Below are 14,337 nucleotides of genomic sequence, written 5' to 3'. Positions count from 1 at the left end.
GTTTGAGTACTTCTGGTGAGGGTCTACGTGATTTACGATTCCATTCTTACAAGAATTGAGGATCCAGCCCCTTTGGGGGATGAACGAGGGAATCGCCTCTACAGTGGTTGTCACGGTAGCCGTGACCTGACTGGTGGGTGGATCTTGAGTGAAGGGTGCTCCTTGTTTTCGAGTATCCTCCTGTCCCGATGATGGAAGTAAACTTCTGAATATAATGATCTTTGTGGTCTCGCCATTGTCGTTGTCTTCTTCCCACAGACATCATCAAATATTATGGAATGAAAAATGAGGAGGGAACTTCTTACTTTTTGATTGCTCTCGTGTATCTAAACTCAAATGGTCCTCACGAGATGCCTACATATCTTTATAAGGATAAAGAATCTAGTCAAGAACATAGTTGTAGTTTGAAAGGGTAAAGCTTTTTATATAAATATATATAGTGTTATATAGAGATCGAGTAGACTTAGGTTTCATAGTTCGTATTGAAGTAGAGTTCTCCTTTGAGCATCATCTGTAGTCGTTTGTATTCATTTAGAACTCCTAATGACTATCCAGAATAGTCAATAGTCGTCTAGGACTCTTGGAGATAGAACTTCAAGATTTATAGTGGTTTTGTGCCTCTTATAATAGGCTGTCAGATGGCCTATTCATAGACTCATGCCCCGGAAGTTCACAATCCGCGATACTGGATCATGGACTTGACAATCCATCGGGCTCATTATTGAAATTATATACAGGATTCATTAATAAATTACCAAATTAATTAATATATATTGGATGAGGCATGTTCTTTGGCCTTATCGATTATCGGGCGTTTTGTTTTAACATATATGAGCTCGGTTTTGTAATAAGATAGAGCTTTATTCTTTTTATGTTATAAGCCAAATAAAAGGAGATTTTGTAAATTGAATACGCTACTTTTTATAAAATTCATAATTATTTCCTTCCTATTTTCTTTACAAATTGAAAAATGATTGTTATATAATCACCCACTAAAATTAAAATTTTTGACTTCAATCATGTATAAATCAATGTATCAAACATATATTAACCCAAATATATATAATACAGATATATTTTTTGAAAATATCAATACATCATATGAATTATTAAGATAAACTTATATCTTTTAAAAATATCGGTGCATATTAGAGCCACTTGAGAGAATTTCCGGAGAACCATCTATCCACCATGGCTAAACATTCTTTAGGCTTAAACTCTGGAGCGTTGTGGCCTGCACCCTGTGCATTTTACAACGGATATAAAATAACGGTGGTATGCATATCTGTAGTTAACACAAAATCAGAAAATAAATATGATTCTTGCCTTCACCGTAGCGAATGCCAATGAATAATTATTGTCTGAATATGTCGTTTCATATCTGCAACAAGTCACAGAGTCAAACAAATAATGGCTTGGCATATAATTTATACTATTAAGATATATATTCACTCTCTCCATTTTAAAACAATACAGTTTAATATTTATTTTGCATATGTTGAATTAATGGACAGTCCATAATGAAAATTTAACTATGAAAGGCTGATTTAGAAAAAGAACTCATTATAAAATAATTAATTATGAAATCATCCTTTAAATATACCTCTAAATAATGTACCTTAAAATATAGGCATTCTTAGAAGGAATTTTAAGATCATACCCGGCTACTTGTTGTTCAACAAACCAAGGAGCCCATTCACTTTCCACCGTTAGATTCAGAGAATGTATCCATTTTTCTGTACCGATATGTGGAAATACCAGGTCATGATCACCACTGCAGGCAAAGGATCATAAATACGTGAAGAGTCATGCACAAAATTGGGTACAGAATTTTGCACAAAATGACGTGGCAACTGAGGTGAGAAGTTTTAATTGGTACTATTAATGCATTTACAGGAGCCCTATTTCAATCAAAAGTTGACACATATTCATTATGTGAATGTTTTTGTACCCAATTCTATACCTCTAGCATTTTCCATATGTGAATAACCATACTTTACTCTACACTGAAACTGAAATAAAATGCCATTGCGAGAAAAAGAATTTAAGTATAGTGATGAAATACCTGTATATAAGAGCTCGACAATTTTTATTGGTCAAGTTTCGGTGATAAGCTATCGAACTTGCAACGTTATATGAGTAAGTGTCGGTATCGTTTTTCCCAAATAAATAGTGATCTCCGTCGCATTGTTCCCACTCTTTTACCGTCCCCTGCACTCCCACAAACAAGTTAAGATCAATCTGAATGCATTGTTGGAGTTACATAACAAATGTAAATATATTTATTTATTCTTGTTATTTTACAGCTGTATCTTTACAGCTCAGCATAGCATAGCATAACCTTGTAACAAACTTTCTGCGTAGCTCTAGTCTTAGTCTATAAATAGCTTTGTACAGAACTCTATTCAATCAATGAATACAGTTAGCTTTTCCACATTTCTTGATTTCTCTGTGCAAGCATAACATGCATTTGTTCAGATTTTTCACAAGAGTTGATGAAAAATCGAAATAGCTAATTTATACATACGTAAAAATAAATCCGTACCTCACGGACACCGAGAGCTCTTTGCACATCTTTTTCATTAGCCCATATGATATTGTAGTTATAAGTTTCCTCCTAGATATAGATGCAGGTGAAATCACACAGAGTATCATAAGTAGTGAATATTTTCTTGTTTTGGTATAGAAGTTATGGATACATAAATATACGCAAGAAGGCATATAAATTTCTTGATAGTCCATCAAACTTCTTGTGCTCACACTCCACAACAAAATGGTGTTGTGGAGCGCAAACACAAACACCTCTTGGAAACTTCCAGAGCCTTACTGTTCCAATCCAATTTACCTAAAAGGTTTTGGGGAGAGTGTGTTCTTACTGCAACTTATCTCATAAACAGATTTCCCTCAAAAGTCCTACATGGCAGATCTCCATATGAGGTTTTATTTGATTCAAAACTAACCTTTGATCATCTTAGATCTTTTGGTTGTCTCAGCTACATCACAACTCAGAAGGCTCATAGAGATAAATTTTCACCTAGAGCCATTCCTTGTGTTTTCATTGGTTATCCATATGGCAAGAAGGCATATAAATTTCTTGATCTAGAAACTAAACAGATACACATCTCAAGGGATGCTGTATTTCATGAGACTATATTTCCATTTGTCAATCTTTCTCCACATCAGTTCCTTCCATTACCTGTCCCAGACACAGAACCTATGTCTCACCCTTCACCCACTGTTAGAACTTCTCCAGATTCTTCATCAAGTTCTGGTCACAGTTCAAATCACACACATGATCATTCACCTTCACAGCCTGTTAGAAAGTCTGCAAGAGTTTCTAAAGCTCCATCTTACTTAAAAGATTATGTTCACTCAGCTCAATCTCAGCTCTGTAACAATACCTTCTGTGGCTGCACCTTAACTTCTTTGTGTCAGTCTGTTACAATACCATCTCCTACTTCTATTTGTTGTAGCACTGCTACAACTTCTCACCACCTGCCAGAACCTAAATCATATGAAGAAGCAATTTTGTCTCCTGAATGGCAGGCTGCTATAGATAAGGAATTTTCTGCCCTTCATTCAAATAACACTTGGTCTTTGGTGCCTCTTCCTAAAGGAAAAAAGGCAATATCTTGTAGATGGGTTTTTAAAACAAAATTACATGCTGATGGAACTATAGAAAGGTATAAAGCACGTTTAGTGGTCAAAGGATTTACACAAAAAGAGGGTATAGATTACACAGACACCTTCTCTCCTGTTGTCAAAATGACCATAATTCGTAGCTTAGTTGCTGTTGCTGTTAAGAAAGGGTGGAATCTTACTCAATTAGATGTGAATAATGCATTTTTACATGGGGATTTACATGAGGATATTTACATGAAGCCACCTCCTGGTCTCACTGTTCCTCCTGGTTTTGTTTGTAAGTTGGAAAAGTCTTTATATGGCTTAAAGCAAGCCTCCAGAGAATGGCACTCTAAACTCAGTCTCTCATTATTATCCAGAGGTTATAAGACTTCAAAGAATGATTGTTGTCTTTTTTACAAGAGGTCTTCATCTTCTGTAGTTTTCTTGGCCATCTATGTTGATGACATACTGGTTACTGGTGACAACATGGATGAGATCAAATCAGTTAAACAGTTCCTGGATAGTACATTCAAGATCAAGGATCTTGGTCCTTTACACTATTTTTTGGGCCTTGAATTTACTACACTCCCTACTGGCATGGCTATTTCTCAAAAGAAATTTATTAAAGATCTGCTACAGGAACATGCTGATTCTCTGGGTCCTCCAGTTGTCAGTCCTTTAGATATCAATCACAAGCTGTTCAATGATCAAGGGTTACTTCTTGATGATCCTTCTACTTACAGGCAATTAGTTGGAAAATTGAATTTTCTCACTAATACACGTCCTGATCTCTCATTCTGTGTACAGCACTTGAGTCAGTTTATGGCCACTCCACGACAACCTCACTGGGATGCTGCACTTCATGTCCTAAGATACCTTAAAGCTACACCAGATCAAGGGTTATTTTTCAGCTCAGTTCCTACATTTGATCTTACAGCTTATTGTGATGCTGATTGGGCAGCCTGTCCTCATACACGCAAATCTGTGAGTGGATATGTCATTTTCTTAGGAGACAGCATCATTTCTTGGAAATCAAAGAAGCAACACACTGTTTCCCTTTCTTCTGCAGAAGCAGAATACAGATCTCTTCGCAGATTGACTACTGAAATTGCTTGGCTTTCCAGACTATTAACTGATCTTGATGTCTCTGATATTACACCTATTCCTGTCAAATGTGACAATCAAGCAGCAATATACATAGCCAAAAACCCTGTCTACCACGAACGAACCAAACACATTGAATTGGATTGCCATCTTGTACGAGAAAAGCTCTGTTCTGGTTTGCTTAACCTCTCCTATCTCCCTACTAAGCTACAACTTGCTGATGTTTTTACTAAGCCTTTGACTGGATTGCATCATCGAGAAATTATATCCAAGTTGGGTGTAAGCAGTTTACCCTCCAACTTGAGGGGGGGTGTTGGAGTTACATAACAAATGTAAATATATTTATTTATTCTTGTTATTTTACAGCTGTATCTTTACAGCTCAGCATAGCATAGCATAACCTTGTAACAAACTTTCCGCGTAGCTCTAGTCTTAGTCTATAAATAGCTTTGTACAGAACTCTATTCAATCAATGAATACAGTTAGCTTTTCCACATTTCTTGATTTCTCTGTGCAAGCATAACATGCATTTGTTCAGATTTTTCACAAGAGTTGATGAAAAATCGAAATAGCTAATTTATACATACGTAAAAATAAATCCGTACCTCACGGACACCGAGAGCTCTTTGCACATCTTTTTCATTAGCCCATATGATATTGTAGTTATAAGTTTCCTCCTAGATATAGATGCAGGTGAAATCACACAGAGTATCATAAGTAGTGAATATTTTCTTGTTTTGGTATAGAAGTTATGGATACATAAATATACGCAAGAAAAAGAAGATAATTACTCGACACCGCGGCTGCGGTAATGAATACAACACTAGCGGGCTTGAAGCTTCATCCTCAGATGATTCACAAATAGGTTCCAATATATGATGTTCATATATATACTTGAGGCACTGCAAGTGATTGATAAACTGAATCATCAAAAAATACACAAACCTTATACAATATACGAAATCAATGGTAAGAAATAAGCCCCATTATCATATTTTTCTCCCCCTCGCCCTAAAACACACCCAAACAAGATAGGACAAACAAAATCGGACTGAGATGTTGGTGTCGGTTGAGTTGATGGCGACGGCAGAATCAAAAGTGTCTGTCATTGCGTTCATTTTTAGGCAGCATGGGGTTGAAGGACGGCGTCAATTTACCGCTGACGGAGTTGTAGAGAGTGGGAATGAGAAGATCGAGTATGGTTGTGGATTGGGAAGGATAAGTCGTTGCAGTGACGGCAAAGCCGCCGGGTAGGAAGAATGAATGATTTCGGTGGCTAGCTAGCACAGAGAGGAGAGAGAAGGATGGTCCAAGGAAGGACATATTTTGGGTGTGTAGAGACAACCAGGTGTCATTTTGTTGGCTTATTTATGTATTTGTTTTAGAATTTTTATTTATTTATTTATTTTCTTTAGTATGTCACTGTAAAATTTCTCATGATTAAATTTTATATTATTTTTCCTAAATCAAATATATACAAACAAGTTTTCAATAATATTTTTTTAGCGAATACATTTTCCTTATTTTATATAATATGTATAAATTTTATATATTGACTCATGTTTATTTTGTTTTTGTTTGATCTTATTCTCAAGATGTTTGAAAGAGATTTTCGAGAGGCTCGTGTACCTCGATGTACAAGACACTTTAGCTACAATTTTAATAAAAAAGACTTCATATAGTTATCAGAGTATAATAGTTTTATCTTTAGTCTTTTTGTAATTGATGTATTTACTCTATTTTCTACTTGAGTTTCTTGGATAGGGTTTTACTTTTGTGGGACTCTAACGAGGCCTTTTTGGTGGGTTTTCTTTTTAGACATTGAAGGCTATATTTTGTAAATGTTCGGGAATACTAGATTACTTTTGGTCAGATGATATACATTTTTGAATGAAGAAAATTTTGTTTCTCCATACATTGTAACTTCGATTCTTTCCATCAATTTAACTATCTTCCTTACGATAAAAAAATTAAGAAATAAAACTAGCTAGAAGAAAATCAAGGGCAGAATTAAGTCAAATCACGTGATTCATTGGATCTTAAGCATATATTATGGATGGTACGTCTTGATCACAATAATTAGATAGATAGCTTCAAAACATGTAAGACTGAATAAAAGTTATGGTAAATTTTGGTGGTTAAGTTTGTGATGTAAATATACACATATACTTAAAATGTGTTTGATGTCTATGTATAGACGTATATTGTGTTTGGTTGCGATAAATGACTATGGAAAGAATGGAATGAAATTTGAACTATGTTAGGCCAAATGTTTATAAAATTTATTCTTCCACTATATAATAGAGATCACATCCCCAATTTGAGAAAGAATGTTTGGTTGCGCTCACTTAATTTTTTTCAAAATTTTTCTCTCTACCTCTAGTATTTTCATTTATTTTTTGTCATTACATTGCATTCTCCTCAACCAAACACAATATTAGATGTCCGTTCAAAGCTGAAATGTTGTTAGCCTTACATCACTATGGTGTGATTAAATTATTATTTTATTAATAATTAAATAAGTTAATATGACAAGTTACAAAAAAATGTTAATCTGTCAAAAATTGTTAATTAGTGTGTATCTCATCAAATATTAACGAATTTATTAATTGATTAGTATTTTTGATCTTGATTAATTAATCATCTTTTGTTTACACCATATGTCAATTGTTGTGCCCAGAGGATATTTTTGGATCAGAATCAGTCACTAATAGGTACACTTTATGATAGACTACAGGAAAAACGGATAATTTTGATCGAAAATAACTAGTCGAGATTTTTTTTTCCGACTCATATTGGTCATAATTAAATAGTTTTGACCACTCACTGACCGGTCAAAAATACCTAGAAGATCAAAAATAATTTATTTTCGACTGAATAACTTCGCCTATTTTATCCGCTATTATTTTTGACCTACTTGTGTTATATGCGATCACGTCTCGCAAGCAAAAATTAATTGAAAATTTTCACTTGAAAAAATTGAAACTCCCTTTAAGTTGAAAAATTAAAACAACCGCCCTTTTTTTGTCGATCGGAAATATAATTTTGACCGTCTAACAAAATCCCCTTAATATTTTCTTAAAAATTTGAAAATCCCTCTAGTTTATTACGGTCGAAAATAAAATAAACCCACCATGTTTTAAGACCGAAACCAATCAAAATTACTTGACCATTTCCGATTTGGTTTATTATGTTCGACCAGTTCTAGTCAAACAAATGAAGTCATTCCTTATTTGGTTGATTATATTCGACCGCATCCGGTCGAAAACATTTTGGTTGATTATATTCGACCGTTTCCGGTCGAAAACATTAACCATACATGGACGTTACATATGCTGCATATGTATTCCTCTACCCTTGTACAAATCCAATTCTAATCAATTATATCCAACCAGTTTCATTCAAACAAAGGTCGGTCAAAAAATCTTGTCGAAAATAGTCATTTTTCGTGTAGTAATGCATTCGTAAATAGCTCAATACATATGTATAATTATGTAGGACAATACCTCCTCCACTCTGTCAAGGTCTCTTGCACATAATGCGTTCATCGGATTCATGTAGTCACCTGAACAATGTTCTCTGGCTGACTGCATTTTAAATAGAATTTACACAATTACCCAAAACTCATTTTTAATGGCTATGGAAAAAATTAAAGAAAAAGTAGCGGAAAAAAAGATTCAAATTGATAGAAATGAGGTGAGATACTCGCCTCGTAGAGTTGACGAGATAACAGTGCAACTTCATAAGCATACGGGATCTTGGAGTTAGAGTCTATATCTCTGTCGGTTAGAGGATTGCCGAGGAAATATCCCTGAAGTGATCAAATAACAAAATGTAATACATTTCCTCAAAATCTTTATATTCAAGGAGATGTATTTATATTATGTTGAGTTTTGTCTTCCACTATAATGTACATACTTTGATGTTTATTTCCGGTTTGTTTCCAGCTTCATTCCCTGCAAAAAAAATTCAATTTAATCAACTGAAAATTACATATAATATACCATTATCTAGCTGGAAAGAAAGGAGGCATACCATTGTAGATCTCTTGAGTGATGATTGGAACAACTATGCCAGAGTAGGATACGCCACCAATGTATACTGGGTTGCTCATAAATCCTGGATGATCATTGAACCACTGCAGAGTATTTACAGTTATTGAATAACAATGATCTATAGATCCATAAATCTCGTCCGATTTTACTAGAACTTTCATCGACTAAAAAACTTGAAAATCTTGTAACATTCTCAAATTGTTGTTGTAAGCTTACCTTTCTCAAAAAATCATAGACATGTTTTGATGATATTGTGTCACTTGATTTCAAGGCATTCGAAGTTCTTGCATATGAAAACCCAGCCCCAACAGGTGTGTCTAAATATAATACATTTGAAACCTGTAAAACCAACAAGGGATTCTTTTGAAATCAATCAATTTCTGTAAAATTAAATACTATAATAAATAAATATATATTTGATAAAAATATATTTTAGTTATTAATTAAGAGTGTAATTAGTGTAATGATAAAATTCTAATTAAATTAGTGACAAATCTTATTAGAGGACTAAGTACAAATCAAAATAAAAAAATTCTATAAATCACATCAATATAGTGTACTATGATATGCAAATTCACTGAACTCATATTTTAAAAAAGGTTGAGTGAGGGAAAATACCGACCCATCATAGTAACTTAATTTTTAATATTTTAGTTTAATAGATAATAAAAAAATATAATAACAGGTTATGGGTCGCATACGAAGTTAACAACCAGCTCACGACAAATTAACTAACCAGTTGAACTTTTAATGTTTGGGCTTAATAGTATAATGATATATTATATAATATACATTTATAATATTACTTTTAAAGTGAGACCATCTAAATATTTAAAATTAATATTAATGTATTTTGGTTGAAAAATATCATCAATTATATATTTATAATTATATATAATAATATTATATTTTTATGTATGTGTTGCCCGAGTTAATTGTAGAATATCAGTTTTTTAGTAAGAAAATCTAAACAGGATGTGCTTTAGTTAAAAAGATAATTACTATGTTTATCGATATTATTTTAGAAGATTGAGTTTTTTTAGTAAGAAAATATAAAAAATATAATATATATTAATTAAAAAAAATAATTAATTATATCGATAGGCATGTATTTCGGTTCAAGTACTGACCGACCAAATTTTCAATGTTTCGGTTTTAATAATATGGTATGGTATATATATGTCATAATTTAAAATATTAGTTATAACTTCACTAATTTTATGTCTATGAATATGATATAATAATAAAGAAAAACTATATTAATATAAACATCACACAAATAAAACCATATGGAATTAGTTAGAGAAAGCCTTGATTGGCTGACTCCTAATTAGAAAAGAAAAATAACCCTTAAAAGTGGTGGTGAAAGAGGCGCTTAATAATATAACCTTTGTCCACGAATATGGGTTCAACTCCAGCATCATCTTTTTCCCTGTGGACTTCATGTAGTTAAATTTGAGTGGACCTGAAAAAAAAGGGCTTTTTTTATTCATAATTATGTTTTCAATCTTATTTTCAAAAATACTACCTTATCTAATCTTATTTTCAAAAATACTACCTTCTCTAAAATATTTTCAAAAATATTGTGGTTGCATATGCAACCATATATGCAACTTCAAATCCTGATTTCAAGTTGCAGATTTCAAATGTCATTTTCGACCTCATCTTTGGACTATATATCAAGTTGCAGATTTCAAATGTCATTTTCGACCTCATCTTTGGACTATATATATAGTCCAAAGATGAGGTCGAAAATGACATTTGAAATCTGCAACTTGAAATCAGGATTTGAAGTTGCATATATGGTTGCATATGAGGTTGTATTCAGTTGATTCTATTGTAGTCTAATGGCCCCGCCAGGGGCACCCACACATCAGTTGCAACTTACAGTTTTCCGTTGCATATGAGGTTGCATGCAACCTCATATGCAACCTCATATGCAACTAAATGCAACTGAAAACTGTAAGTTGCAACTGATGTGTGGGTGCCCCTGGCGGGGCCATTAGAGTGCAATAGAATCAACTGAATGCAACCTCATATGCAACTAAATGCAACCTCATATGCAACTAAATGCAACCTCATATGCAACTAAATGCAACTGAAAACTGTAAGTTGTAACTGATGTGTTGGTGCCCCTGGCGGGGCCATTAGAGTGCAATAGAATCAACTGAATGCAACCTCATATGCAACTAAATGCAACCTCATATGCAACTAAATGCAACTGAAAACTGTAAATTGCAACTGATGTGTTGGTGCCCCTGGCGGGGCCATTAGAATGCAATAAAATCAACTGAATGCAACCTCATATGCAACTGAATTCCTGATTTCAAGTTCCAGTTTTCAAATGTCATTTTCGACCTCATATTTGGACTCGATATATATATATATATATATATATATATATATATATATATATATATATATATATATATATATAGGATTTGTAGTTGCATATATGGTTGCATATGCAACCACAGTAGTTTTGGAAAATATTTTCAAAAAGGTAGTATTTTTGAAAATATTTTAGACAAGATAGTACTTTTGAAAATAAGATTGGAGAAGGTAGTATTTTTGAAAATAAGATTGAAAAAACAGTATACAAGATAATTCCCCAAAAAAAAAACCAGTTAGTTCTTTGGTTGTCATACCTTAGAATATACAATTTTAAGTTTAGCATAAAGTAATATCGAATTGATTGGAGCCAAAAACCGTGTTTGATAATATATATGTGCCTATTTTAAATACGATTATAAAATTTAGAGGTTTGGCTGAAACTTCTATTATCATAATAAAGACTTATTATATGCAAAAAATTCACATTTACGTATAATTTTCTCCAACTAAAATTAAGTATTCAAGATACTTTTAACATTTCTTTAATACAAAAATAAGTACATATTTTCATGAAAAATATATATTTACGTATTTTTCTAAAAATAGATATTTATTTTTAAAAATATAATAAGTTAAATGTGCTTTTAATCTAATATTCAAAATAAATCATCCGAAACGGATGCCCTCCGTCCCATAATACTTTTCATGTTTCTTGCCAACACACATTTTTTATCGCTAATATCTTTAATTTTGTATTAGTACTAAGTATATATACTTTACCATATTAAAGTACTCGTAAATACGAATCCAATAAGATCACTCATGAATATATTTAATCTCATATTATACGTAAATTAATAAATTATACGTAAATTAATAAATTATCTCATAATGTTATGAACAGTCTGATTATCAAACGAGAGAAGTAATAAGAAACGGAGGGAGAAACGGAGGGAGCGGCCTATATGTTTTGATGTTACATATACACGGGCATGCCTTTTTTTTTGCTAATTGATTACACACGCACACGTGGGGAGTCGAACTCCCGACCTCCCGCAAAGGGGTACAAGAGCTCTACCGCCACACCAACACTTTGTTGGCTACACGGGCATGCCTTGTCCTCCATGAAAGAGATAAATCTGCCCACCAAACCCCGCTGTGAAACCACAACGTTACGTTACATCTGATGTCCCCTCAACTTTTGAGAATTCTAGTACATATGATCGTGATGTGTCGATATTTATTTATCTATATATAAAGCTCAATAGCTCATACATCCAATGTGGCTATTTAAAGCTAAGTTTTTAAGATAAGAAATTTGTAATATGGACCAGAAACTTTTACCGTGCTGGTAAAAAAATGTGCGGAGAGTAGAACAACCCGGACCACCGGGAATCCAAATCACCACCGGATCTTCCCTAGGGTTCCTCTCCGACTCCACGAAATAGTAAAATATTTGTATGTCATCTCTTTCTCCTATCCCGGTGTAGCTTCAATATAACACAGATTATGAATCTAGTAAGTTGTCATCACGTTTGATATTCGTTACATAAACGATTTCATTCAAATTTAATACAAATAATCACTTGTATTTACCTCCGTCTCAATAGGTCCAAAATTTTTGGACGTAAACCGGTAAACGTATGAAAATTTAAACAGGCACGATTTATACTACATGTTTCAACCTGGGTTCCATTTTAATCCAATTTTGGTTAGAGGAAGAACATTGATTTATAAAAATAAATGGTCATATAAAATAAATGTCAGAATAGACCATACAAAAAAATCATTCGTAATTAATATCTAAGGACCATACACAAAAATCATTCATAATTAAAATTCATCCTTTAATACTTAATCTCATATAATCACTCCATTTTTAATATAAGACTTTTTTGAAATCCGATTTAAAGTGTATATCTTTCATCTCCTAATAATCAATTTTCATATTATATGTGTTATATTTCATATTAAATTAGAATTTTTTTTGTTTTACTTTATAACCTCTAGTCTAATTTTGTTTATGAGGAAATATATAGGACTCATATATATAGAGAGGGAGAGAGAAAGAGAATTGCTAAATACAAATTAGTAAAATACAAATCAAGATAAACTAATTTAAACGGCATCACATGCTCTGTGTATTTCTTCACCCACCCTATATAACATCATCTATAAATCATTTTAAAGTGAATGTTGTACAACATGCGAGAGAAAACACATCAACTTTATCATCAAATTTGATATTCACTACATATAAGTTACAATTTTGAATTTGATACAAATTAATCGTTCTCCATTGCATTGACAACTCTGAGAGTGATCCTAAATATAGACGGATAAGATATGAGTCAAAATTGTCCTAAATATATAAAGTTTAAGAAGTTTGAAAATTGATTTTGACCAAGATTCATACATCTCAAGATCCCTCTTCACAATTCATGTAGCAAATTCAAATTACACGTACGGTTTATGAACAAGTGAAGGAGTGAATGGCGTAGAACAGGGGAAGAAAAAACACATAAACTTACCCGGTTTCGAGTTTAAATGGGAGAGGACCATCGAAACCTGGTAGGTTTTCGATGATCGTTCGCGAGTGAACAGAGTAGCTGAGGAGGAGCAGTAAAAGAAGATTCACCCATGAAATAAAAAGAACTATGCCGAATGTTGCTGCCATTGAACAGTTTATCATCCACCTAAGATGCTATATATGAGCGGCTAAATGAGATAATATATACTCGCTCCCCGCGGAGGTTATATATTTTTCATGTATTTCTAGGAAGGACTCAATAGTCAGAATTAGAATTTTTAAATTTCTTTTTTATAGATCAGAAATTAATTATTTTTCTTTTATGGAGTGAGATGTCGTAAGGAGTTGAAAGTTATTTGATTTGATCCGCGAGAGAGATATGGATAATCATATATTCCGTTTGTATATATATTAGAAGACGGGACGTAGCATTCATTATAATATTCCAATAAAATATAATCTTGTAACTTATTTTTAAGAATTTTTAATTTTCAATAAAATTTTAAGATTTACTCCCTCCGTCCCCCTCAATTGTTTACGTTGGAGGGGGACACGGATACCAAGACAATGTATGAAAAATGAGTAAAGTTAGATGAAAAGTGAGTAAAGTGGTGGGACCCATCAATATTTAATAATAGATTCGAGATAGTGGAGGAAAGTAGTGGGTGTAATAGTAGTTTTTATTGTTAA

The 14,337-nt window shown here is 32.9% G+C and overlaps 1 protein-coding gene across 2 annotated transcripts; it reads right to left on the bottom strand.

Moving 5' to 3' along the window:
• Window positions 1-993: 993 nt before the first annotated feature.
• LOC108200584 (serine carboxypeptidase-like 17) lies at window positions 994-13,927 on the bottom strand. Of its 2 annotated transcripts, XM_017368792.2 has the most exons (15): window positions 13,649-13,927; window positions 12,462-12,607; window positions 10,172-10,248; window positions 9,000-9,122; window positions 8,764-8,866; window positions 8,647-8,684; window positions 8,438-8,539; window positions 8,235-8,315; window positions 5,520-5,630; window positions 5,334-5,405; window positions 2,546-2,617; window positions 2,066-2,211; window positions 1,661-1,774; window positions 1,327-1,381; window positions 994-1,241 (listed from the first exon to the last, which is right to left on the bottom strand). In XM_017368792.2, exons 1-15 carry the CDS (start codon window positions 13,807-13,809, stop codon window positions 1,149-1,151), a joined length of 1,494 nt encoding a protein of 497 aa, XP_017224281.1. In that variant the 5' UTR covers window positions 13,810-13,927; the 3' UTR covers window positions 994-1,148. The 2 variants fall into 2 exon arrangements, with proteins under 2 accessions (XP_017224281.1, XP_017224282.1); XM_017368793.2 differs by lacking the exon at window positions 2,546-2,617.
• Between the last annotated feature and the right edge of the window lie 410 nt (window positions 13,928-14,337).

This window comes from Daucus carota, chromosome 9, assembly GCF_001625215.2.
Source record: "Daucus carota subsp. sativus chromosome 9, DH1 v3.0, whole genome shotgun sequence".
Classification (NCBI taxonomy): Eukaryota; Viridiplantae; Streptophyta; class Magnoliopsida; order Apiales; family Apiaceae; genus Daucus; species Daucus carota.
The sequence above is the reverse complement of the archived record's forward strand: the minus strand, read 5'-3'. Positions and strand labels throughout refer to the sequence as shown.